This window comes from Apus apus, chromosome 1 (assembly GCF_020740795.1).
Source record: "Apus apus isolate bApuApu2 chromosome 1, bApuApu2.pri.cur, whole genome shotgun sequence".
NCBI lineage: Eukaryota > Metazoa > Chordata > Aves > Apodiformes > Apodidae > Apus > Apus apus.
The window spans coordinates 189,859,874-189,887,289 of NC_067282.1; the positions used below are offsets into that span (position 1 = coordinate 189,859,874).

The following is a 27,416-nucleotide window of genomic DNA, read 5'->3' on the forward strand; positions in this document are numbered from 1 at the left end:
TTACTGTCTTTTCTTTGTAACGCATCAGGGTATGTGGTTGCTATTAAATCTTTTAATGATTTAGTGGAGGATGAAGATGAGTAGTTCTGTTTTTAAGGAGCCTATTCAGCAATAACAAATGACACAAAAGACAACAGTCTGCTTTGATTTCGACCTTTTAGAGATTTCTTTTGTAGAAAGCATACAAAAAATAATAGTGCCAGGATATAAATTCAGTGTGCAGGGACTGTGTTTGTAATGAGTACTTATTCTCCTGAGAGCCTACCTGCCCATCCAGGATCCTCTTTGTCCATACACTGATGTGTTAAGAGTCTGTTTTAATCTTTCCACCTTGTTTTTTGGTGAACTTGGCTGCAACAGCTTTTGGAAGATGTTTCCATTAGTTGTTCAGGATATTAATGTTGCCTTTATCACCCTGGTATCTCAGCATTTCAGCTTCTGCACTCACTACTCCACAATGGACATGTATGTGCCTTTATTTCCACTTCATGGAAAAGAAACTTGAGGGCAGAGTGTCAAAAAACATTGGTATAAGAATTCTAGGAGCCAACTGCAAAAGGACAGATTGAATCCTGTCTTCCTGCTTGGTCTATGCTGCATTTCCCTTTCTCAGGCTATCTGGGTGGCAGTGGCTTGGGCTGCTAAGATCCAGGCTGTCCGCTCAAGCCAATCCTAGCAGGATGCCTATGAGTCCATCTGCCAACAGGGCTCATGTTTTTAGAGCTCCTTCAGGAAGACTTCTGCATCCAGCCAGCTTGCTGAAGCCAAGCAGATGAAGGCTGTTAGAACTGGTGACAGCTGAGGTTTGCTTACGTGTGTGTATTCATCTGTGCAAAGGTCTGCTCCAAAGAGTAAAATGTAGCCAGAGTTTCTCCTGTGCAGCATCCCTTGAAGGATGTTTCACACCCCTGACTGAAGCCATCTTGCGTCTGCCAAAACATTATAGGGATTTTTTATAGCTGTGTCATAAGATCCTTGAAAAATCAGCTTGTTGCAGCCTTTTTAGCAGGGTAACAGATCGGTTGTGTGTGTGTATCAGATAGCTGCATATGGTAGGCATGTCAGAGAGTGAAAAGCCGTAAAGTATTCCCACTCCATAAAACAGTACTTCCTAATACTATTTTTCTAACATATCTGGCAGTAAAAATTTGAAACTTTTAAGGGGTATTTTGTTTGTGAATCTCAAATCACACATGTTGCAATATATTTAGGGCTTAATTCAATTCCCAATAAAGACAAGGACAAAATTTTTCCTTTTTTATTGCCTTTGTTCCAGCCCTCAAAGTGAATGTTGTCTGTTGAAAGTAGAATAGATACTAATTTGGTCCCATAAAACCACAGATTGTTTAAATTTTCCATGAATTTCTGAATGAATAGATGATCGGATCCCATGATGCTGCTCCCAGACTTGCTGGTGATATGAAAGAGGCGCTTGTCCCGCCGGCTGTATAGCCACGCCGCTCTTTTGTTGCCTGTAGTACCCATGCTCAGCTCCTTTTTTACTCTCTTTATTTTAATGCTCTGCAATAGGGCTGCACAAAGTTGAACTGGCTTTTAAAACACAGCTTCATTTTGCAGCTATATGTCTGTGCCCAGTTTTCTTTTGTGCTGCCTGTGGAACAAGGAAGCTGTGTGGTATCTGACACTGGGCTTTTTCCAGTGATTTATTAACTGTGTCAGAATAGCTGTTGTGAATGCTGGGAAGCTCTTGCATATTGTGACAGTTCATATTGATTATGACAGTCTCTAGACTCTAGTGCTTCATCAGACAGTGGATCGTATTTTGTCTTCTTACTATACATACCATGGGCTATAGATCATAGTGTTTTCTTAAGAAAAGGACCCATTGTCCAGCGTTCTTGCTGGTATGAGAGAACTTCTGTAGTGTGTTGTACAACAACTGGCAAAATAGTTCAGGCACCCTATGGAACAGACAGGCAAATGTCAATTTCTTGTGGAAAGAAAAAAAGCGAATAGTTAGCTCTGCTTCTGGTCTTTCAGAGGAATGAGCCGTGCAGTTGACAGAAGTGGGTAAACTAGTCTAAGGATGTCGTTTATGAAAATATGGTGCATCCTCTATTGTCTGTTGGCCAGAAATCCACAGACCACGCAGGAGGAGGAGGTTGCAATGAGGATTTTTGGCTACGTATCATTTTTAAAGGTTGCTTTGGGTCTTGGTAGAGGCTGAAACTACACACTTCTAGAGTGAATAAGAGAAAGAGGAGATAAAGGTTTCTGCAAACTTGGGAGAAGGTGAAAGCTGGCACTTGAGCCTCTGTGAGGGGCACATCAAATGGATCACCCCAAATAATGTTATCTTCTGACTGGGTTTGGCTAGGCAGTAGTGAAGTAGCACATAAAATATTTTTCTGTTTGTCTAAAAGCTGCTTCAGTGCAGATAGAAGTGAACAGCTGAGCTTTTACAGATAACCTGATGAAAAGGAGAAAGTCAAAAGTCATTTGGCTAATTACGCTGCTGTAATTTACTACATTGCTACTATATTATTGAAGGAAAAAATCTTCCTACAGTACATTTCTTTTTAAAATAAAACAACATTTGAGGTGTAGCAGTGACAATGAATAGGGAAGGAGCCATTCTGATTTGTCTGTTCTTGAAAGACCTTTTATAAGAGACCATAGTGATGGGTCATAAACTTTCACTTTACGATAATAAACCTTAGGAAAGTGACCTTCAGCAATCCCTGATAGTAGAATTTTGATCCCGGAGTGGGTTTAGATTGATTCTATTGCAGTTTCTGCTGCAATTTTACATTGATGTGATTCAAAATCCATTTCTGCACATACCTTATTGTGTAACTGAAATGAATTTAATAGCAGGTCACTTGCAAAATGATTATTTGAGGGATAGTTTGTGCCAAGACTGAAGCACTGAGCTGGGACCCAGGGAGACTGGATTCAGTTCTTAACCCCCCTGAGGGCCTGATATTTGCCACTCAAACCAATGTATCTTTCTCATCAGATGAAGTCTTCCCTATTTCTGGTTGTTTATTTACACTGTGAGATCTTTGAGAGGGAGCATTTCCTATCAGAAGCCAGTCTTGATCTCTCCTGGGATTTCTAGATGCTGCTGTAATACTAACCATATTTTCTGTAATGCAATCTGTATTTTCTTAATGAGTCCTTAATGTTTGCAAGGAGACAGAATTCAACTAAGTGGTTTTGTTTCAGTGGTGACGCAACTTCCCATTCCATGCTCACATTGAATTTGGATTAATTATAGCACTCACTGTGTCATAATTATCTTTCATAATGGTAGAATGCTCTAGAGCTTGTAAATTCACAGCACTGCTGTCAGCCTCAGGGTGTACTGAGATTTTAGAGTGGCATCTCACAATCCAGTGTCAGGTATTCATGCAGTATTTATTTAGTTTTGGGGTTTGTCCACAGTAATATTGTAAGTGCTTTAAGGAAAGAATAAAATGGAAGAGTTTTAAAATGTCTGCTTTTCACTACAGATGTTATTTCACTACGTTCAATATTTTTTTCTAATTTTCGCAAAGTATTTTGAAGAATTGAGGTGTGAGGATTGAAGAAGTTCAGTTGTTCAAATGTGAAGACTTTTTCCTTACGTCTTTTTTCTAAAGCTCTGGTCACAATGCTCTGCCTATGCATTGTTCTGGCTCCTTAAGCTGGAGACCACACCTGGGGAAAATAATTTTGGTGTTGTGCTGTGCAAAGTGACAGCTTCCCAGCACCATTTGTAGACTAACAGTGGCTTGTATGAAGATCATTTCAGTCACTATGATGAGAGGCCCCTTCTCCTTGGCTTCCCCTTGGCCTTGCTGGGGCTCTCAGTCTGTCCATTTGCCCTCTAGGCCTTGACAGTCATTTGCCTGGGATGTACTGCAGGTGTTCTGGGCTCTTCAGGATGTCTCTAGTCCGTTGAGTTGCAATATTTGAGATATTTTGTTTTGTTTTCCTGTAATCACTGCAGAAGGTGGATGCATTTTCCACACATATCTCGGTGCCCCAAAATGCCTTACAGGTCAGTTTTATTTCTGGGAGACTCCAGGAGCCTCCTTGTCCATAGGTTGAAGCCTGCTCTCTGATGACGCTGTTATCTTTCTCTCTTCCCTTCAGATGGTGTCCACAGTGTCACGGCAGTCTGTACCCTGCGTGTCACCATCATCACGGATGACATGCTCACCAACAGTATCACCGTGCGGTTGGAGAATATGTCCCAGGAGAGATTCCTTTCTCCCCTCCTGTCCCTGTTCGTGGAGGGGGTTGCAACAGTGCTGTCTACCACCAAGGATGGCGTCTTTGTTTTCAACATCCAAAATGACACAGATGTCAGCTCCAACATTCTGAACGTGACCTTCTCAGCTTTGCTCCCTGGTGGCATTCGAAACAAGTTCTTCCCCTCCGAGGACCTGCAGGAACAGATCTACCTCAACCGGACCCTGCTAACCATGATTTCCACGCAGAGGGTGCTGCCCTTCGATGACAACATCTGCTTGCGTGAGCCCTGTGAGAACTACATGAAGTGTGTCTCTGTCCTGAAGTTCGACAGCTCAGCCCCATTCATCAGCTCCAACACTGTCCTCTTCCGCCCCATCCACCCCATCAACGGGCTGCGGTGCCGATGCCCCCCAGGCTTCACGGGCGACTACTGTGAGACAGAGATTGACCTCTGCTACTCCAACCCCTGCGGGAGCAACGGGCTGTGCCGGAGCCGAGAAGGGGGCTACACTTGTGAATGCTATGAGGACTACACTGGTATGTGTTTATCTTATCTTTGACCCATGATTTATATGTTAGACCATAAGCCAGACCAGCTCTGTGTCAAGCTGAAATTGCTGACATTCTTAGTCAAAGGGAGAAAAACTCCTGGTGCTGCCTTCTGGTCCGGAGAAGGCTTGTGAGTGTCACACATCACTCAGGGTAAGTCCCATGTGACTTAGGGGTAAGTCCTGTATCTCAGTGCATACCTGGTGGTAGGAATTGTGCATTGCTTCAAACCATGCAGGGGGCCAACAGCTGTTGAAGCAATTCACATTGTGTGAATTTCTTCTCAAAAAGCTTTATGTAAACATACTTCTTTTATCTGGAAGGAAGAAGGTGGGACACATCCCCTGGTTCATGGTTTTGCATGTTAATGCCTTCCTGGTCCTTTAGTAGTCCCCTAATATCAGGGTATAGTGGGAGTGCACAGCCTCAGTAGGAGGTCATCAACACTTGGTTGTCAACAAGTGCAGAGCATGAGGATGGTTTGTGATCCCAAGAAACTGCAATAATATACATATATTGGAAATACCGAAGGTCAGGTCCGCTTTGTATATGTCCACATAAACTTCAGAAGGACATAGCTGCTTCCAGGCCTGTCTCCAGCAGTCTACTGAGGAACATACTTTGCCTCATCATGGACTTGACAGCTAATAAAGATCAAAGCGCTGCTTCTCAAATACTCCTGCGAAGTTATAGAAGAATATTAGCTGAACATTTCCTTCAGTAAAGTCAGTGTGATTATTTATGTATTTGAAATTGCACACGCAGTTAAACATTCTGCACTGCTGCTGGCTGTAATTTATGCTGAAGGCTCAGCAGTGTCTTCTGTGAGCCCCACAAACAGAGTGAAACAGAGGGGGCTGTTCCCAATGCTGCCTCTCACTGCTGAGGTTATAAAAAATTGAAAACTTAAACTATTTAAGTCTCCATGTGTATGCCCACTGGGCTGAACCCAGTGGGTGAAAGAGTTTTCCTTCACTTCATGGCTTTTGACTCAGGGCTGTAATTAAAAATGCGATGGTGGAAGGAGCCAGAAGTCTGTGAGCAGGAATCTGACAGCAGCAAGTGAGCTTGGCTTTCCCCAGCAAGGGGGACAGGAGATGCTCCCCAAGAGGAAATGAGGCCTTAGGGCAGCAGGACCTTCCTAAGGAGATGCAGATTGTCTGCATCTCCTGACTGGTGAAACCCTGAATAGTGCTGTGAGATGACTCAGAGATCTTGTCTTTGTTGAGAAGAGATTTTCCTACCAGGCTTCTCATGAATGACTTCCACAGTGAAATACGTTATTAAGTCCATTATCCGTTACATAGAGCTAATGCAAAATACGTGCAGCAATAGACATTACGAAGTAGATTTTATGATCAGTTTATTTGTTTAACATGTTTATGTGCAATTATACTGTAGAAATGAATGGTTAGAAGTAAGCAAGTTTCATAAAACAAAGATATGCCTATGAATAGTTAATTTGTCCATATCTTAGGTTTTGGAATGACATGCATTTCTGCCTCACATTTTGACGGTCTCTTGTTCCAGCAAGAAATCTTCAGAGAGAAAGGCTAAATATTATTTTAAAATGAAAGAGAATATTTTTTATTAATAATTGATTTATGTATTTAATAATTAATGCTGTAATCAGAAAAGACAGAGTACATATTTAGAGGAGAGGCACTGTATTATTCATACACAAAGTAAGATTTTATCTTTAACTCTATTTCCTGTGCATAGTTGTTGAGTTAAAAATTAATTGTCCTGCTGCTAGGATGTTAAAGTGTTAAAAAGTTAAGGAATGAGCACTGCTTATAGCCTTGCCATTTTTAGGTTTCAGAGTTAACTGTGCTTCGGTGAAACACTTTTTTCTTTGGAAGGACATTTTGGTGGTGAACACCTACAGATTGGCCAGGGAAAACACACCCAACCATGATCAAGAGGGCTCTGGAATCCCTTATCCTGTAAATTGATAAAAATATTCTTGAATATTTCTGGTTTATTACTGAATGAATGCAGTATAAATTCATGTTATTAACAACTCTGTGGTTGCTTTATGTTATATTCATGCCCTTTTTGCTCCATGTTGCAGGGGAGTGTTGTTTTCCATCAAACCTGGCACACCCACGAATGGTGGCCATTAGTTGATTGGTTTTCATCTGCTTTACAGAATTCAACAAGTAAACCATTACCAGAAATATTTTGTGAAGCTGCATTACTGAATCTTATCCCAAACTCACTTAAGACCTTTTATTTTATCTATAATTTTTGTCCTTTCTTTAAATACATTCATACCCATTTGCAAGTTCAGCGTATATCTAGTAATCATAATACTGTGTTTTCTACTTTAATATCGTAATTTTTTTTTTTACAACGATGCAGTTTTTATATCTGTGCAATACTTATACAGCATAGGTTGCTTTCAATAGCAGCAGCATGTGTTGGCTCACAGAATGCAGTGACCATAGATCGGAAGGAGCAGAGAATCACTAGAGCTGAAAGTTGGGAGATTCTGGTATTATCAACGTGTTACCATGTTATTAACTCAGTGTGGTAACATACCAGTATGAGGTACTTCTGAATCTTTGAAATAATTGCAAAAGATGAAACATGAATGGCAATAGTCAATGAAATGCAGCCTGCCCTGGGAGCTCTCATGTTTCCATTTCCCAATTAAGAGCCCACATAGAAAAATAATTATAAGAAAATACTAAGATCTGTCATCTATCTGGGGAGATACTCTGCAACTCGATGAGAAATTACTACACAGTCATAACCCTGTACTGAATCCATGTGACTGGTCACCTGTTAAAAATTCAGCATTTACTTCCTGTAGTAGACAATTATGTCCTATCTTAATCAGATGGAATTTCCCCCTGTTTTTCCACCTTGCTTTGAAGCCCTTCATTTGTTTTGATCTAATTGTTAGTCATTTATACATGATGAAAGTTTCTCTGTCCTCAGGAGTCTTCTGTTACAGGCACAAAGGTAAACTGAGCTTCTATGAGGTATTTCTGAAACTTGATTACTGGCTAGTTTGAGGTGATTTGAAATTAGCTTCACTTCCTGTGATGTAAGGATGTGTGTGAAGAAGGACATAAAATTTTAATCATTCTTTTTCCAGAATAGTGACCCCTTTAACTTCTTTTTTTAAAATATAAATTAGTGTACAGAAGTGAACAATGTGTACACTAGCAATCTTGCCATTGATGGCAGGGAGTTATGTGCATGGCTAAAGGCTTCAAGGATGTCATTTAAGTTAAGCAAACAAATTTAAAGAACTTGAACACTGTGGGAAGCCTGTGTAATTTTTCCACTTTTATTTCATGTCTCTTTGAGCGCTGCAGAAGCAGCTGAGATGAACTGTAGGTGAAGGTTTGGACAGAGGTGGAATTGTCAGTACATCCCAGGAGCAAAGCCCTGAAAAGCAAATGCATCATGTCATCCACACTAGTTTTGGAGGCATGGTTGCTGCAGCGGTCGCTGAGAGAGCTGTACTTCCAGCCCCACTGCGGGCAGAAGTTGCCACATTTTTGGGTGTGAATTCCCCCAATTCTTGCCATGCCATGAGCAGGTGCCTCCTGCCATCGCTGGGTCCTCCCACAGCTCTCACTGCAATTTGATGCCCATGGTCCTTCTGCTCAGCAGCTGCTGCCACCACTCTCCTCTACAGCATGCTCCCAAAAATTAAAATGTAATTGTCACGGAACAAAATCACTCCAACGGGGGAAAAAAAGGCCCAACCCCTGAAATAAGGAAGGGATTTAAAGTTCCCACAGTTCTCCTTAGCAAAGGGCATTCTCTCTCCCTCCTTTGCTACCTAACCCCTCGCAAGGAGCAATTTCTTGGGAAAAAGATAATCAGAGAATTTCCCATATCCTCTGCATCTCTCCTTGGATTTCACTTCAAAAAGGGGAGAAATCTTAAGTGGTTGTAAATCTTCTAGTAATCAAATACAGCAATTAGAGTTCTTTTACGTGTTATACATTTTTCCTCCTAATTTCTTTTTGTGATACCATATTGACATGAAGAATCATAACATCTAACTTGGCCGCCATGAATTCTGACTTTGTGTCATGAGAAGGTAATTATAGCTGTTTTTACAGCATTGTGCCAGAAGTCCCTATTTATATAATTTAGTGAGTACTCAGTATTTGGCTCTTGTAAACATACCACAGTAGAAGTAAACGTGAAGATTTGCTTCTGTGTTATCTTTACTTATATCTATTCTTCAGATAGTAATTTCCCAGCTTGGTCTGATACCAGATTCTCATTTTTCAGGCCAGAGAGACTTACTGGGGAGAATTTCAGCTTTCAAGTAGAGAAATCTGGCAGTCAAGGTAGCCATAATGACAATTTTATCTTGAGCAAGAGGGTCTGAAATTCCACTCTCTGTTACACTTCTGCAGCTTGGCTGGAGCAGTGGGATCATAGGTGTGTAACAGCCAAAATCCTGTGCAGCAAACCTTCATTTGATTCCTTCAGGTTGGTTACTGCATCTTTAACTCTTCGTTTAGCTTATGAAAGAAAGGCTGCGGCTTTGCAACGGCACAGCTGAACACAGATTATCCTCACAGCATTGTGGGGCTTTTCCAGCACTTTCAAAAGCTGTGACCATGTTTGTTAGCCACAAAAGACTAGATAAGAAATTCCCAAATATTCCCATAAATGTAGGGGTATTGTCTGCAGTACAAGTTGACAAGATTGCGGGTCATCTCTCAGATATGTAATTCAAATGTTAAGGTGATGCAGCGAAGGCACTAAAATGCTTTATTTCACTGCTGCACCTGGACCTTAGTCCAGGTCTTCAAAGTTGTGCTGCTGGATTCCAGGTACATCTAGATAATAAAAATATAAAAATATATAAAAATAGTGGTAAGGTCTAATACTATTAAAAATAGTATATTTAATTTCAAGAGTTTAATTACAGCTATTAGGGCACTGGGTGTTTTGCGCCATTTTCAGAAGTTATCTTTCCTCATTTGTGAAAGTCTTAGCAGTTTTTTTATGAAGCTTTCTGCTGATTCCGGATGCAGCAAAAGTCGACTGCTGACTGCCAGCCTTTTCATAACTTTATTTGTCTCTTGGTGCCTCAGAGGAGAATATCTGGTTGCCTTCTTTGCACCTTCTGTGTGCCAGTTCTGAGACAAAGCTTACATAGGGTGGTTGCAATGCAGTCAAGGTCTGTATGATGTTGTTGGTCCAGAATTTTTTCTTTCTTTTCAGCAGAACTGTGCTGTGCTGTTGTTTTGATGTGAGTAGTAAAGCTAAGTCTTCATAACTGCAACACAGTCTCCCTTTGCTTGCTGTGGACCTGTCAGTCTCTGCAGCCAAGATGAGTTTTTCCCATCTGATAGAGTGATAAATGATCATTTGCTTATAAGATTAGTAGCCTTACTAGTATGATTGGTACTTCTTAGTTTTGTTCTCTGCACAGATGTCCCAGTACAGTCTTTTCTGTCATTATTCCACTTTCTCTGTCTCATCAGCATGAAATTTTTTTAGGAAAGCCCTCTTCTGCCTTTATTGAATAAACAGACATGTCCATTGGTGTAGACATGGCAAGCTGTGTCCCTATGGTTGGCAGCAGTTGCATGCAGACAGGTACCTTGGTTTCCTTGCAGCCTGTGGCCTCTTCCAAGCCCCCTGAGGCTTGTGTCATGAATTCCTGAAAATAAGTATTAGTTTTGGATATTAAGATTAAGAGGTATCACCTGGCAAAGTTCTAGGGTGGCTGGCAAAGACCCTGCAAGCAGTGTAGTGGCTGGTCCAAAAGCAGAGCTTAACTCCTCCAAACATTTTTCGGAGCATGACTGGTGCAAAAGCTGGAGAAGCCTATCCTATTCTCTTTTTATGATCTTCACCACTCAGCTATGTGCTGTGAGACACAGTGTCTCATAAATCTTACTCCCAGTGCTTTGAAGTTTCCCTGTATCACTGTTGCATTTACCCATGCCAAAAAGCAATGAACCCCAGATGTTGTCTCATGAGCTGACTTGATACTTGAACATATAAGGAAGCCATACAACATATTCTTTGCAATTAGCCATGGATAATAAGTCTTCCATTGGCTCCTGGGGAGTGCATACTGCATTTGAATAGCATGGCAGTTAATTGTGATATTTGCTTTCTCTCCTTTTGGCATGATGTCCATTTTGTGTCATGAATTCCTGAAATAAGTATTAGTTTTGGATATTCAGATTAAGAGCAAAATTCTTATATATATTGTCTGTATATATTGTTAAAGAACAATGACTTCATATCGTTACAAGCTGTACCTCTACAAAACGCTTTATATTTAAGGATCACTATGGACTCTGCAAAATTTACTAACAGCAAAGGAAGCCTCTGAGACACCCCTTTTAGCAAGAAGCTGTTGTGCCCCTCACCAAAGAGATGGGCATATCCTCAGCTCTTCCAGGTCACACTACAAAAGTAGTTAGCAGCAAGTCCAGAGCAGCTGAGGCAGCTCTTCTGCACCATTCCTGGGCTGCCCATGTTTGGAAACCTGGGAGAGACCCCTGTGAAAGACATCTGTTTCCTGGCACAGACTCTCAGCAAAAGCCCTGCTCTGTTGAACTCAGAGATGGATTGTGCATGTAATTTTTGTGGCAAGGCTCACTGTTAATGTGTGCAGGGATGAGGCCAGGATGACACAGCCTTATGGCTGGACCCAGGTGAGTACTGGGTTGGACCTGAGGCTATGGCCCAGACAGCACAACCTCAAGACTGCTTACTCCAGAAGATAACTGAAACAATAAAAACAGAGTAAAGTTACATTTTTATATAACCCAGTCAAAACCTGAAGTCTATTATACTTTTAAATGTTGTCCTGTTTCTGTTTATTATCTTTCTGTCCAAATCACCAAGTCACAGGAGATGAATGTTGGGAATCTGGAGATTGTATCAGATTTACAGGACTCAATGAAGAGGACTACCACTTCTATACATGAATATTTATCTGGACGATATGTCCTTCAGCCAGTCTTCAATCTATGCTCACTTCTGAGGATGCAGAAAGGCTTTTCTAATTGGATTACTGTGGTATATTTGTTGACAGTTTAATTCTCAAACTCTGTAAATGGCATGCAGCCTTCACATCAGTCTGCTATGCCTTTTTCTAAACACAGGCAAAGAGTTTTATTGCATTACCCTCATCCTGATGTGCATAAACTAGCTACTGTTTAAAGTTCAAAAGTTTTCCCGTCATGTATGGGCCCTCGCTTGTTCCCCACTCCGAGATACTGCTTGTGGGATGATCTTTGATTCAGCTGAACTGCTGCAAGTGTCGGGGCTTCAGATGCCTCCTCTGGAGCCTCGTGTCTCATCCTCCTAGCCCTTCGAAATGCTTGCACTGATCAAAGTCCTTTGCTGTCATGTGGAAACCTAACTACAGATTTAATGTTGTGTTTGTTGTTTTTAATTTGTTCTTGAATGGTTTGTTGAGACTTTGGTTCTTTCCGAGTGCTCCCACAGTGCTTTGTAAACACAAGCAGCAGATCACACACCAGTATAATCACTTAGCCCTGGCTTCAGAACCTGCCTTAGAAATTCATCTCCAGTACAGGTCTAGGAAATCCTCCTTACTGATTACTGCTTACCTTCTTTTGCTTCTCCTTGAGATGGCTGTGTGGCTGGCCTGTTCTTCTCTTCATATACCCACTCCACTTATTTGTCACCTGCAGAGTTTTTCACTGATTATTTTACATTTTCTCTCCCATTGTTGATAATTTCAAGTAGCATATACCTAAAATTCAGTGTCCAAAGAACTTGCAATAACCTGTATGAGGACAGTTCCATGCTTACAATTACATTTTTACCCCTACTTGCTGTTTATGCCGTAGATGTCTGTTAGATTACATTACAATATGGGGAGAAGGTGGGTGATTAATTGTGCGCTGTAGGGGTTGAAGTCACGGAGCTTGCAGACATGGGAGGCCTGCGAGCACACACTGCAGCATGATGGTGATGCTGCTGCTGCTGGACAAGTGCTGCCCCAGCTCTTCTACAATGTGGTGTTTAATATTGAGCCACAAAGGGAAGGTGTAACCATAGGGTCATAGGATGGTTTTGATTGGAACGGATGTTTGAAGATCATCTAGTCCAACTCGCTGCCACGGCAAACATTGGCTTCAGTCTCTTTCATTTAAGTCAAATCTTGTTAAATCCCTGACGTGAAAATAACACATTTGAGTCTGAAGCTGTGCCAGGCTAAGCTCGTGTTTGCCATCAGCCTTTACGTGAGCAAGGCAGACTGCTAACCTGGCATGGGTACCTGCCTGCCTCAGGCACCTGCCCTCTCCTTCCCACCTCTTGGCTTGGAAATGTCCTATGAGTGTGAGCTTATTGGTTAGTGGTGTTCAGTGAGAGAGAGAGTTTTGAGCACCTTGGGTTACCTGTTGGCATTCCAATTAACAGTGAGCCAGTCTAAATTTAGCATTCCCTTTGTTCTAGAATACATGAAATCTCTTTCATTGTCTTTAACCTGTTGTACATGTATTTCTTTTTGAATGATCTTGCTTCATCCATTTTCAGCAGGTTTTAGGCAATGACTCGTACTCCTGGTTTTGCACTGATGGGATTCCAGTGACCACACCTAAATGGGAGTCACAATTCTCCCAGGCTTTTTGAAAACCTTTGTTGTAATGCATTTGCTTATCTTCATAGGTATAACATTAAAAAAAGAAGTGGAAGGTGGAGTGTAATTACACTGAGCAGAGCTATTTGATATTATAATTTTGGAGGTACATGTAAAAGCCCTCCTAAGCGACGTAGCTAAATTCCCACACAGCATCATAATTGTGAGCATATATGTACGTTGCAGAACACTGGTCTGAGAGAAACTACACACACTGAGGTTCGTTTTAATGAAAATATTTTTAAATAGCAGTTTATTAAACAATGGCCAACTTTTTTGTGACCATAGTTTACAATTGTGTTTTTATTAAGTTAGACAAGCCTTGTGTAATGTAAGACTTGGGGTTTTTTCTCATTTTTTTTTTTAATTTTTACCTTTTAAACTTTAATCTGTTTGTAAGCCACAGAAATGCATTCTAATACATCAAAACATACACTTGCTAAGTGTCAAAATAGCCCACATATTGTATTTAAGTAGGTTTTTTTGTCAATGGCTGGGTGTGTTGGTTGTTTTTTTCTTCCTGAAAACAAATCAGATAGGGAAGAAGAAGAGAAAGAAGGAGAAAAAAAAAAAACAAACAACAACTTGCCTTTAAGTTATTTGTAGGGAAAATAAAATAATAATGAGAAAGGTGTTTTTTTCCAAAATGCCTTATGTTACAGAAAGCCCCACACAATTTTCACAGCAGATCAGAGGGGAAGACTGGAATTAAATATTTTCATTCTTCCAGAACAAAAAATAAATTTAACTTCCAAGGAACAAGGTAACAGGGCTGTAAATGCAAAACTGAGGATAAAAACCAAAATTGGGAAGCCCCTTACAATGCAGTAAACCGAATGATGTATTTACAATTCTCAGGTTAGACATCTTTATTTTCCTTCATAGATAAACAACAGGAAAGTGGCAGGAGTAATAGTTGGGTGCAGAGATGAGGGTATCAGAATGATGTCCTGTTAGGGAGGAAAAAATGTATAAAATAGTTTTTTGTGTGTCTACTCTTTGTGTTACGATGATTTGAAGTTTCGACAGCTGAGCACTAGTCTGAGGCACTTGGCCCTGAACATCAAGATAATTACAGTTCTGCAATACAGTTGTGCAGAGCATGGTGGGAACCACAACTTCATTGTTGTTGCAAATGCTCTTTTGTTTAGAGCATCATGGTTCAGTGCCTGCATCCCAGCCCCTGCTCCTCCTGGGGCAGGTTTTGTTCTGCGACCTGCACTGTATAGTGCCCTGGAATTGCAGCTTCCTGAGCGCTCGTCAGCCTGAATTTTCAGTTTCTAAAAAGCAAGATGAAGATACTTTACTTCAGGCTTTCTATCCAATTCTCCATAGCTAAGCATATGAGAGTTACCATACAGCATTTTCCAATATAATACTTAAAAAACATATTTTAATTAGATAGGGCCACTCAGCTTCCAAGGGGTCAGCACACTGATGTGCGTAAGAAGGATTATTATGAAGATGAGTGTCTTGTATTAATAATTAAACACAATGTAGATGACACGGTCAAGTTTACTGTCTCTAACAAGACGTTAATCATTTAAAGCAACTTCAAAATAAACTGTATTTTATACAAAGGCTGAATTTTATTCTACTAAACCGGATTGATTTTTGATGTGTCTGTTTAAGAATTTTTAAAAATATAACCTTCTATTTTCGAGATATTCTGTAGATTTAAAAATACATTCATTTTGAGATTTTCTGTGTGAGTTGTGTGAGACATCACAATGGCTTTTTTAAGAATCATTAAGGAAAAGTCGGCTTCACTGATTAAGTGACTTTTTGTTTTCAGTTTATGTTTACTGACCTATGTAGGAAATATTTTTGAGACTACCAAAGCATAAGGTTATGGGATTATTTTTTAACCCTAATCCTTTTTATTTGACAAGCAAAGGGGCATTTTTGATATTTTTTTTTTCAACATTTTTCTTCAATGTATAACAGTGGAAATTTGATGAGCATCAGGGTTTTTTTGCCGGGTTTATCTACTCCATCAAGCAAAACCTCTGAACTCACGTATTCCACAATAAAAACAGTTATACAGTACCTTTAAGTATATCTTTCTTTTAACCTAATAGTTCTCATATAAAATGAAAATATAAAGCTCAGAAATCCTAGCCTCCTGAGATGTAAGTGCAATAGTAGATTTAGATTAAGCATGTTTTTCAGTTGCTTTATTAATATCTTATGTCTACTCTTCAATTATTCTCACTAATTGGCCATTATGCTTCTTTCCACCAGAGCTCCTGGGACCACCTAGGACGTTAAGGAGCATGCTTGGGTTTGAGGGCTGCCTATTTCTAAATGCCATCATTTTTATCATAGTGTTGGATTATGAAGAAGATGTGAAAGTGAGATTTTCCTGTGAAAAGTTCTAATTTATGGAAAACGCAAAACGCAGAGTCTCACCAGTCTTCCTTTAATGGAAGTGAGTGAAATAAACTGATTGTGTAGTTTATCCCAGCAGGCTGCTGGGGACCAAGGCAGATTGTTTCTTCTATGCTTTGTCTCTTGTTCTGAGGTGAAACATCAAGTCTGTAACAGCTATATGAAGAAAATTAAATGGGGTATTAGTGGGGTAAGGGCTCGACTCTTCTAAAGAAAACAGTGTTGTTTGCCATTGAAAAGGGAGACCCTGATCTCATTTTCCTGTATTTCTGAGCCTTTTCTTTCTTTCTGAGATCAATTATTTGCAGGTAGGTTCCCTTTTTTAACCACTTCAAGATGTTAACTTGCCCAAATATAAGCGCTAGAGCTTTCCTACTCCCTACAAATTTGGAAACTGTGAGTTGCAACCCTTTGGTGGCCTTGTCTGTGGAAACCATCTTAGGGAAACCAGCTGAAAATTAGCGGGACACCTGACAGTGCCTGAAAGCGTGCCTGGTTTTCCAGCTTCTGAGTTCCTGTTGATAAAAGATGTTATTGCACACACACCCGTGGCACAGCCACCACACCTTGTTTGCTTTCCTCATTCATGTAAATAGTTTTATATGTTTTGAAAAACCCAGTGTGAGGCCACAGCTTTGGGGAATTAACAGTGCCAGTTAAACGGTGCATTTTGTGACCAGTAAAAATTGCAGCTTTACGTGATGAAATAGTCTTTTTTGTCTTCTGAGCAGAGGCACACCAAGTCTGTGAGTGCCCTTTTTCTTTCTCACTGCTGCCCACGGAAGGAGATGAGAATTAGGCACAGCAGCTGGTTCTCATGCTGAAGTGCCTGCAGGTGTGCAGGGATGCAAATATGGACCAGACTGCAAAGACTGTCCTGAAGGGAATGTGTCCTGCAAGCCGCGGTGGCTGCTCCAGCCTTTGGTTCCTCCCATGTGCCCATCCTGGAGTGACACTCCTGGGGATGAATCATGGGGTGTAGAGAGCAGAGGGTAAAAAAAAAGGTCAAATTTATATATTGTAATAGTAGAAGATTACAGTTTCTCTTAAAAATAAATGTAGGGAGGGATATCCCTCTGTAAATGAATATATGTATGTTTTGCAGAGGTGTGTTCTGTTTTTACACCTCCAGGTTTCTCATTGTTTTAAAGCTGGTATTTTTAGGAAGAGATTTGTTCCAGGTAAGACATAATGCAAATTGCAGATACAATGACATAATCTAATTTGATTTTTATCTTTGACATGTATAGTAATGTTTTCCCACTACTAAATACATCCAGAGATAAAGCTTTGGCTTTTGAAAGGCACTGCTTCATCACCATAGCTTACTCCAAATAAGTGCAATTTGCATTATGATAAGTTGTCTTGCATACAGACCTGCCACAGACTTCAAAATAAACTGGAATCTTCGTTGTGTTTCTTTTTTATCTTGTGCAGATTTGTGCAGTGTCCTTGGTGAGAGACAGGACATAAAAAGGTCTCTAAAACTTAAGCTCACAGGTTGAACGTGGAGGGAGATGACGCCTCTTGAGGGCACTTACATTACAAGTAATGATTCAGTAGTTTACAAAGCTTAAAGATAGTTGTAAAATCAGCCAAGAGTAAAGATGAAGACATTAAGAAATTAGCTATTGGATCCCATAGAGCAAAAATTGTTAGTAAGGATCTGTGGCAGGCTGAAGGCATGGATGTTTTATTTCTTGTTCTCCTCCACCACATCTAACACATTCCAAAAAACTGCTTTTCCTCAAGATTTCCTCAGAAGCCTGAGGATGATTATGTCCAGTGCCATGGGAGCAGGCAGCAGGGAGAAGCCAGGCACATTACATGCACCTCTTTTTTCTGTAGTGTCTGCTCTTTAGGGTGCTATAGGAAAAAAGCTCAATATTTGGTGGTAGAGCTTCTGATGCTTGCTCCACCCCTGGCCTCATTGCTGGAAGGTGAAAGGTGATTTCTCTGGTGTAGACAAAAGTGGAAGCTTAAGGACTTAGAATTTTTCATCCTCAAATAATAGAGTACTGGTATTAAAAACTCAGTCATTATTTTTGTCTGTGCTGTGTTCGTGCCAGCACTGGTGGAAGCTGCATGGGAGGACAAGGTCCAGTGACCATTCAGACTGAGCATATATCATCTTGAGAACATGCTCATGATTTCTGGAATCAACAGACTAATTCATTTCTCCAACAGATGTGCCCCAAATATCACTAATCCTCCTCAGTATTGTTTCTTTTTTTTACCAATTATTCCTCCTCATTTAAATGCAAAACCACAAAAAAACCCTAAATCCTAAATCATCCATCCATCTATCCATCCACCCAGCCACCCGTGCATGGTGTCATTTGTTTTGTTTTGCCACCAGGGAAGGGGAGTAGGCAAGTAGAAGAGGAACATCTTTGCTGATACTGGTTCTGCATACAGGATCTTGCGCCTTATTGGACTGGCAGGGGGCTGGGTACTGTTTTGATGGTTGGTGTGTGTGTGCAGTGCATCAATGGGCAGTTTAGCTTGGTTGCTAGTGGGGAAGAATCAGAAGTGAGATGATGTCCTGGCCATTCCCTTGGCTGTTTGGACAGGGGAGTTTTTCATTGTGGTCCTCCTCCCAGAAGCTTGCAGGACCCCTGATCAACCAGGGTGCAGATGCTATCCCCAGAGAAGACCTGGAAAAGGTCAGGTCACATCTTCCTGTTGGGGTAGGAGTGGAAATGGGATCTCCCCCAGAGGAGCTGGTTTCAGTCATGTGTTTCAGGCTGGAATTTGACCACCAAGAAGTCTCTCACGTCTTGGGCCAGAAGATGCCACCAGCAGCTTCAGAGGCAAATAAAAGAAAATAAAAAGCCTCCCATATTCATAATTTTGCAGCATCTCATGATTAAAGATCTCATGACCTTGTTAGCCCAGTCTCATGATTTTTAGAAATCTGATTTGTGAATTACCAGGGATGCCCAGGAGCAACTTTGTGGAAGAAGGCACAGTGAAGGGAGGAGGGTGATGATAAGGAAGGGATGGAATATAACTGAGAATGCATGAGTCTTAATGCCCACAAAAAAATTAAACCAGAACCAGAGATAAAATAGTGATTTCCTGAGTATCTTATTATAGGATAATTTTCTGTCTATTGCCTCAGAGAGCTAATTGGCAAGCTATATACATTTATATATGTGTGTGTATATATATATATACATACATAGTGTGTGTGTGAGAGGAAAGTATTTGTTGTTATTTTGCTTAGTTCTTTATATTCAGGTTACTCTCTTGAAAATGCATCTTGTTAAATTTGAAACTGTTAGAAACTTAAATAACATCTGCCATTACAAGTCACCAAGATGGAGTGCTGAACAGTGTAAGTGTGTATGTGTGTGTGTTTATATACTTATGTATTATTTTACTTAAGCCTGTAATTCATAATCTGTCCTTATAGTGCAGAAAACAGTAAAAGAAGCAAAAAGCAAAGGGTATGAGGGACACCCCAAAGTAGACTTTAAGCTGGTGTAAGATGATTGGGGCTGATTTTCATTTTCCTAGATTCATCCCAATTCTAAAAACATAAATGAATAGATAAAATTAAGATTTTTTGTTAAGATTTTTATGTTTAGTAGCACCATAATGTAGAAGCCTCATGAAGTGATGACCATCAGTGTCAGTATTAAGCCTAACAAGTGCATCTGCATGGCCTCTCCAAAGTGGCAGTAGGGTTTGGCCATTGATGTGTAAGGAACCCAAATTTTACTTCTTCCCTTCAAATAGCACTTCTGGATCATCTGCGTAAAATGGCACGTTAATATAGTCATCCCCTAACTAATTACAGTCATTAGTACACCAGTGACTTCTAACTTCCCTTTGATCTAGCTTCTCCTTCATTTAGAGTTACTTGGCTACTTTTTCTGGGTAAATGCTGTCTGACTTCTCTCATAAAGTCAGTAGGTTGGTCGGTTTGTTTCATGTTGGTTGGTTGTGTAGTGTTTCATTGGTAAGCTGGGAGGTAAGGCTGAATTCTCCCATTTGGTTCTGAGGGCAAACACATGTACCACACAGCCACTGAAGTCACACATTTCCCTTTGTGGGCAAAATCCAACATTCACTTTTATTATTTGACTGGTGCCTGTGTTTTAGGCAAATTTTCCTGTACTATATCCCTGCACAGTCAGGGGAAAGTGGTGGGTATCTACTGAAAGTCTTGATCCAGTTCACCTAAGTCAGGCACGAGCCACTACATTAACACATCAACTACCTAAAATGGCTTACAGCTGTATTTCCATAAGAGTTAAACTTTTCCAGGACCATTCCTTCATTCTTATTCCTGAGTGCGTGGTCCTGCCTCCTTCCCTAGATCCTGCTGTGCTATTCATCGTATCAATCATAGGAGGGACCTAATCAGAAGATCACTAACCCTACAAGAAAGAAATTAATGGTATTTTGCCATCTTAGCTTCACAAATCAGTCAACAGCAGGATTACATGAATGGCAACACAAGGGAGGAGAAGGAAACTGCAAGAGTCTGGGGAAAGGAGTGGACTATGGTAACTCCCACTCAGCCAAAACTATGGTGAAACCAACCCTAAATCAAGTGTGTTGGATCCTGACTTCTTTATCTCTTTTCCCAACTGAGATTTCCAGACTGATTCTGCAGCTAATTTGTTTTAACAACTTTCTTATTACTTAGTGCACCGGTTGCTTTAGTGCCAATTGTAATTGATTGATTTTCCCATAATGTGCAAGATGTGCAGGTACATGTTTAATGATGGTTGGTTCTTTATTATGGCAGTGGGTCAATGGGAATTCACTGGAGTATTTAGTTGCCCTATTTCTTGTTACTTCATTTGCCCTATTTCTTGACTTCTTTCCATCTTAAAGGACATCATTTTAGGCTGGCTGCTTAAATCAGCTTCTCAAAATGCTTATTGTTCTGGTGAAGCAGCTACAACATGGGGAAGAAGATTAGTAAGTTTGTAGAGCAAGTGGCAGGATGGAGGAAAGGAGAGAAAAGTCCATTCAAGTCAAACAATTACAGATACTGAGGGAAAAATTAACACGTGTCTAAGGGACCTGGAAAAAAAGAAACAAGATCATCAATGCAGGTCTACTGCTTCATATATGTATATTTAATGTAGTATCTCAGTTGAGAACAATTAGAGAATAGAGATTTTTTGACAATTAGTCCCTAAACAGAGGCATTGTGGAAACACAGTGCAGTAAACAGAAGTGTAGAATAATTCTGTATTTATTCCAGTGCCATCATGTTTTTTTCAGCAAGCTTTCCAATTTTAAGTCTGTCCTTGTAACATCAAGCACAAGTCACCAACAAAACCACAGGCAGATTTCTGCAAAGACGAGCTCATTGATGGAAACCAGGGTGCTGCTTGAAATCCATAATATTCAGTTTACAAGTTATTTGCAATTGCAAGATTATATTTTCATTTTTCAGATAGCTTATTTGTATTTCTTTTCAATTTTTTTATCATCAATAATTGTTCATTCATTAGATTCTTCCATTACTTGGAAAAAGTCAGAGAAAGACCAAATATCCTAGCCAGTCTTTTGCTTTGCCTTTTGTGGTAATGTTATACAAGATATAGGGGTGTCCTCACTTAATATAAAATTAATAGGAGAAATTTTATTATTAACAACTTTGTAAAGTTAGTCCTAAAATTGAAAAAGTGCTATGTGAGGGTTGAGAGTAAGAAGCAGTGTTGAAAGCAACTATCACATTACGATCTCAAAGGCTTTTAAATGGGGAAGTTTTACATAAAGGGCTATGTAAAAGCCACAGGACTTCTAATTTTAAGAGTCATCTATATTAATTGAGAACTTATAAGATCAGCTACTGTCCTATAACAATAAACAGTTTGGTGGCTAGGGCGAGAATTTAGGCAAAGCCCAGGAATCTTCTGACAGATAACAGGCAGCTGTGGCCCATATTATCTGACAGTGCATGCTGTAGATTTAGCAGCTGGGAGGAATAAACTTCACATCTTCTGCTTGGATTTCACAGACCTGTGATATAGAAGTAGTTTTGTTAAGTGATTCCTAAAATGCTAACCAATGTCAAAAAATGACATTGTATTAGCAAAGGGAATGCCATGAGGAGCGAAGGGGGGTTTCACAGGCTGGGGAAAGGGGTGAGCCTTGCCAGCATTGTAGACCAACCCCAGGCTGTGTGTAGTGGCTATCTGGACTCCACTCTTATCACCTAGGCCCCTCCAGACCCTCCTTCTGTACTTTTTTTTTCCCACTAGACTGCAAGACATCCCCTCCAACAGCACGTCCCAGCCCTCCAACCTTCTGCAAGCAGGCATACAGGCGCTTTTTATCCCAAAGGCTGGCAGATGCAGATCCTTTTTTTTCAGCTCCTGAAGTAGCTCTCCCCTGAGGGCCTTCCGACTCCAGCTCCAGCCAGCAACCAGCCTGTTCTTCAAGTCCATGCTGGCTCCAGTTCAAATTTTGAGGGCACTTTTCAGGCAGTGCCTCAAATCTGCCAGGCAGTGCTGTGGGATGGCAGTGTGTCTGGGATGAGGTGGCTGCCCTTGGAAGTGACAAACCCAAGAGCTGCACAAAGTTGTGTTGTGTGGCCAAAAAGGAGTCAGGTGCTTCTCATCAAAGCCCTGCTTCTAATAGTTGCTCAGATGGCTAGTTCGTAAAGCCAAAACCATGATGTTTCTAAATAATTTCAGGCACTTTTTTTACTTATGGAAAAATAGGGTGAATAGGGATTTATCAAGTTTCTGGGTAGATCTTTGTGCCTTGAAGCACAGTGATGTCTTGGAGTTACTGTAGAGATTTCAAACCCACTATTTTAATATATTTTGGTAAATATACATAAAATATGAAAATTCAACATCAAAGAATATGCATGAAATGCAGTTCTCATTTACATTACAGACTAAAGAGAATTCAGAATAATTTTAGTAACTGGGACATCAATGATGCTACAGCTGAGTGAATATAGGACAAAGGATCTTATTCAAAGTTGAATTACATTTTTTTAAAACTGCTTCTTTAAGCATCATAATGAAAAGCAGTAAAAAACATAACCCAGTAGACATTTTCTGTAAACTTTCTCTTCTCTCAAATAGTTTTATGCCTGTATAGGTAGCTAAACAAATGGTTTATAAATTCTTATCACAGATTTAATACAGATCAATGTCTTCCAGCTTAGGCTCTTACATTTTGCCTCTCTATTGCCATGGCATTTCCACAGCATTCTGAAGTGCCAGGAATCTCTTCTTGTAGCTCACTCCTTTTTCTCCCTGTGTATTCAAGCCTGCACGTTATTTGCTTTAGCCAAATATATCATTCTGTTTCCAGAAAGCCTTGAAGATTACATTCCTCTCTGACTTGGAGAGTTATTTTACAGAATACCCTACTGCTTTTTTAAAGCGACAAACCTGTGTTTAGTCTTTCCATAGGAGCTGTGTTTTTCCAGTTTTTTGAGAGTTTTGGTACACAAGATGTGTGTGTTAAGGGGGAGTGGCTGTGCTTATGCAGTGGATCATCAAGAAGTGCTTTCTGTAGTGTCCTCTTCAAGCATCTTATGAGTGTGGGTGCTTTGTTTGGCGTATCCAATGCACTGAAGGAATTTTCTCTCTTTAATGATACATACAGTTTCTCTCCGAAGAAACATATTGTAGAACATTTTAAAGCATCAAGGAAGGTGTATTCATGTACTCTTGCCTGGTACTCACAGTTGATAAATAGAAACAGGAAGATGTTTATCAAGTGGTTTTCACATCATTTCATCTTAATGTTTTAAATTGAGAATATAAGAATATCAGTCCTAAATCAGAAAAAGTTTAAGCACAGGCTTGGAATTGAACTCTTAGCTATATGGTTTCTTACTTCAGAGGTTTTGGCTGGCCACAATATCTCTAGGATGACGGAAAAAGTTTATTTCATAATTTGTTAGTCATGGGAATTATTACAGAGAGTTGTTTTCAGCTCCCCAGTGCTTTGTGTTATATCCTTTTTAAATATATTGCAACACCCCAGTATATTGCTTGCCAGGTGATATCCACAAACCCATTCATCGGGAAGCAGTTGTACAGTGGCTCTCCTCATCATGGGGAGCACAGAACAAAACCAGACATCTGTACTTCAGAGCTCAGCCCACCTGGATGGGGCATGCATTTGGCTGGCTAAATGTTCACGCCACTCTTGTATTTGCTCCTACATTTTTCCAGCATATATCGTACCTGCCTGAAAGGCACGTGTATATGAGAGAGGAGAAAGGCAGCAAAGCTGGAGAGCTGGGCTTTCCACCTCGCCATGTCTCAGAGGAAGATGCCTCTAGGGCAGTGGCTAAATCAGCTGCAAACAATCGCAGGTTGTAGCCTGGCATGGACAAGAGGTGCAGATCCAGGTCTGGATTCAGCAACCCTGCCAGCTGCAGCCGGCCAGCCAGCACGGGTGGCTGTGGCGTGGGAACCTGTGGGAGTAGGGCTGTGGGAGCAGTGACTGAACCAAAATTTTCTGTTTGAATTTGCCTTTGTTTGTGAGTCACAGCCCACAGCTCCTGCTGCTTTTACTTTCCTCCAGAAATGTATTTGCACAGTTTTAACTGTGCTTGAATTAATGTAATCACATAATCTGGTAGTGAGTAATCATGCAAATATCAAACTGTTGCAAATGTTTTCATACCTTCAGCTGGCTGTCTTGAGTAGTTTTACTCTGCATTTATCTGTCAGACATTGTTAGTGTGTAAAATTCAACTACATATGCCATCTTCAGTTTCTCTGAACAGTGTTACGTGCAGGTTCTGAACATGATTTGTACCTTAGGAGGACAAATGCCTAAACATAAATGTTAACTAATTAACTCACATAGGTGTAAGGTTTCTGTACAATGATTAATTTAGCAGCTGCTTTTTTCCCAACTGCAGCAGGTTTTTTAAAGTGAATGTACTCTGTAAATTTTTTTATTATTATTTTGATTCACTTTCAGGTTTTGGGCAAATGCAGGAAAAATTATGGCATTATGTACAAAGCAAGACACTTCATTATTTATTATTGCATTGAACACATCTTAATAGAGAATTCTGAGTTGAATAAAGACAAAGCATTTGGGGGGAAAACAGCTCCAGCAAGCAGCATGCAAAATCTGTGACTTCTGTGGAGAGTTACTGTGTCCATCTATGAAGGGCTCAGAAAAGGGCTTTAACCTGCAGGATACATGGAAAAAGGTGGAAGCAATACATATGTCATCGGCATCTTGCTTATTCTTTCTGTAAACATTTTGTGGCTGTTGTGAGTTCAGCCATGCCCTGCCACTGCCATGGGCAGTGAAGCCAAATTACAGTCGAAGCAAAGTGCAAACATTCACCTGTTTACACAGTTGCCTACCCGTAGTGAAATGCCAGAACAATTAACACGTATTTTGGTTGACAGGGAGTGTGCGAGTTTTTAACTGGTGGTGTTACCTCCTGCTGTATAGATCTATCTGTCACCAGTTTTCTGTCTGGAAGTGGCCAAGGAATCTGAAAACTGGGGCCAGCTTTGTTGAATATTTGCAAGAGGATTGCTCAGCAAAATCATATCATATCAAAATCATATCCCACCCCATCCTGAAAATTCAGACTTGGAAGTATCCTCAGCCACCTGCAATTAATCACTGAACCTCGATTGCGGAGGGGTCAGGTGCAGAATTTTGGCAGCAACTTAACCCTTAGCAGAAACACTTGGATAGCTGCGTGTCACAGCTTTCTGCTGGGTGAGCTCTCGCCTTCCCTGACGTCTGCTTCTCCCCTTGCAGGAGAGTACTGCGAGGTGAATGCACGCTCCGGCCGCTGTGCTCCGGGGGTGTGTAAGAACGGAGGAACCTGCGTGAACCTGCTCATCGGGGGTTTCAAGTGCGAGTGTCCCCCGGGCGAATACGAGCGGCCCTACTGCGAGATGACCACCAGGAGCTTCCCCCCACAGTCCTTCATCACCTTCAAGGGGCTGCGACAGCGCTTCCACTTCACCATCTCCCTCATGTAAGTCCCCGTGGGAAAGGGCTCTGTGGCAGGTGGCTTCTCCACTTGAGCCTGGGAGGGCGTTAGTTAAATATTGTCACCAACCAAATTACCTGTGTGTAGAGGTCACTGGAGGTTTCTGACAGTGACTCCTGCAAGTGGGCTGTCATCGTGTTGTTTGAAAGCACTGGATTTTAGCCCTGCTGAGGATGCTGCTGAGGTGCTAACTCCTGACTCTGCTGCAACGTGTAGCAATGTCACAGGGAGAGGGGACACTAGGGCCTCTCTGGCCACCTCTCAGCAGCTCTAAGCTGAAGAGACACAAGAGTGGATGGTAGGTTTGCTGCCTCTTAAATGTGTCAGGTGTTTCTCTAGTTGCATCTGTGGCCTCCTGACTTTGTGGTTCAGGCTGCTAGTTTGTGTTCTTGTTTGGGAGCATTCTTTCCCTCTTCTGTTTCCAACCTGTGGGAGGACTTGGTCTCCTCAGGCCATGGATAAGTACCTGAGGCTGGTCTTCCTCAGATACTTGGTCTCTGCTGGTCAGTCTTGGACTTGAGACAACACCAAGCTTCCCAGCTCCTCACCTTAGTCCTCATAGCCCTGACACCTGGCTTCTGCTTCTGCTCTCAGCCCAGCTGCCAGGCACAACTGGCCTTATCCCAGTCCCATATGCCCCAATGTTCCCATTTTAGACAGTCTTTTCCTGGGCTGGCAGTCACTTCTCCTGTGAGGGCACTCAAGGAGCTCTTGAGGCAAGGGGAGCAATGGTGCCAGCTACACTGTGAGAACCAGAGCTCTCCTCCCCTGGCTCACACATCTCAGGGGGAAAAAAAAAACCTCTTCAGGAGAAGACTTCCAGGCCAGGTCACAGCACAGAGCTCACCTGCCGCAGAGCCAGAGCTCCAGGTGTACACAGGTGTCTTCTCCAGAGAGGGTGAAGGTTTTCAGCTTTCCTGTGGTTTATGTAGTCAGGATTGACCTTTGGTTCTCCCTCACAGTTGACCATAAGTAAATACCACAAAATGTGTTAGCCCCAGCCCCAAAGGGCAAGGCTGGGGATTTGTTGATAGTTACAACAACAGCGACGAAAACAGACATGTTTGCGTGTCTGTCCAGAGAAAGTGCTCAGGGAGGACACAACCAGGCACATGTTCCATCCAGCACCCACCAGTTACCTGGTGTTCTACATTTATCAAGAGCCAGGCAGCTTCTTTCCATTTATTTTATCCTTCATCTACCTTAATCTCAAGGTCTGAAATTTTAAAAAAATCTTTACATTTTAATTAAATCAGAAAGCACGGGCACAGTTTGCCGTGAGCTGAGGCAGTGAAGAGATGTGAAGATCGTTTCAGACCATCAGTATACAGAAAAGCTGAGGAGCAAAAGGCTCTGTTGGGCTTGTCAGACCTACAGTGAGTGCAAACAAAGGAGCAGTCTGGGCTGACTGCCAGCATAAATTACCTGCACTACCCCTGGCTTTTCCCCTCAGCCACGTGGTGTCATTTTTCAGGCTTTCAGGAAGAGATCTTTGACATGTAGGGTGCTTCAAGTTAAAGTGACTCCAATGATCTATGTAGGGGTTATTGAGAAACAGCAACTACTCTAGCAAGGTAGTTCTTATATCAGGGTTTCTTCCTTATTAAAACTAAGATGGCATGTTTAGTCATGAGCTAAACACTGCTCAGTCCACTTAGTGGGATTATAAGAAGT

At 41.2% G+C, this 27,416-nt stretch overlaps 1 protein-coding gene across 1 annotated transcript in view; it reads left to right on the top strand.

The window, feature by feature from the left end:
• The window catches only part of CELSR1 (cadherin EGF LAG seven-pass G-type receptor 1), a 170,274-nt gene that overhangs the window by 66,484 nt on the left and 76,374 nt on the right, over positions 1-27,416 (top strand). Inside the window, exons 2-3 of the mRNA XM_051642700.1 lie at positions 4,102-4,740; positions 25,505-25,727. Coding sequence (XP_051498660.1) covers positions 4,102-4,740; positions 25,505-25,727 — 862 coding nt within the window. The remainder of the gene's footprint in view (positions 1-4,101; positions 4,741-25,504; positions 25,728-27,416) is intronic.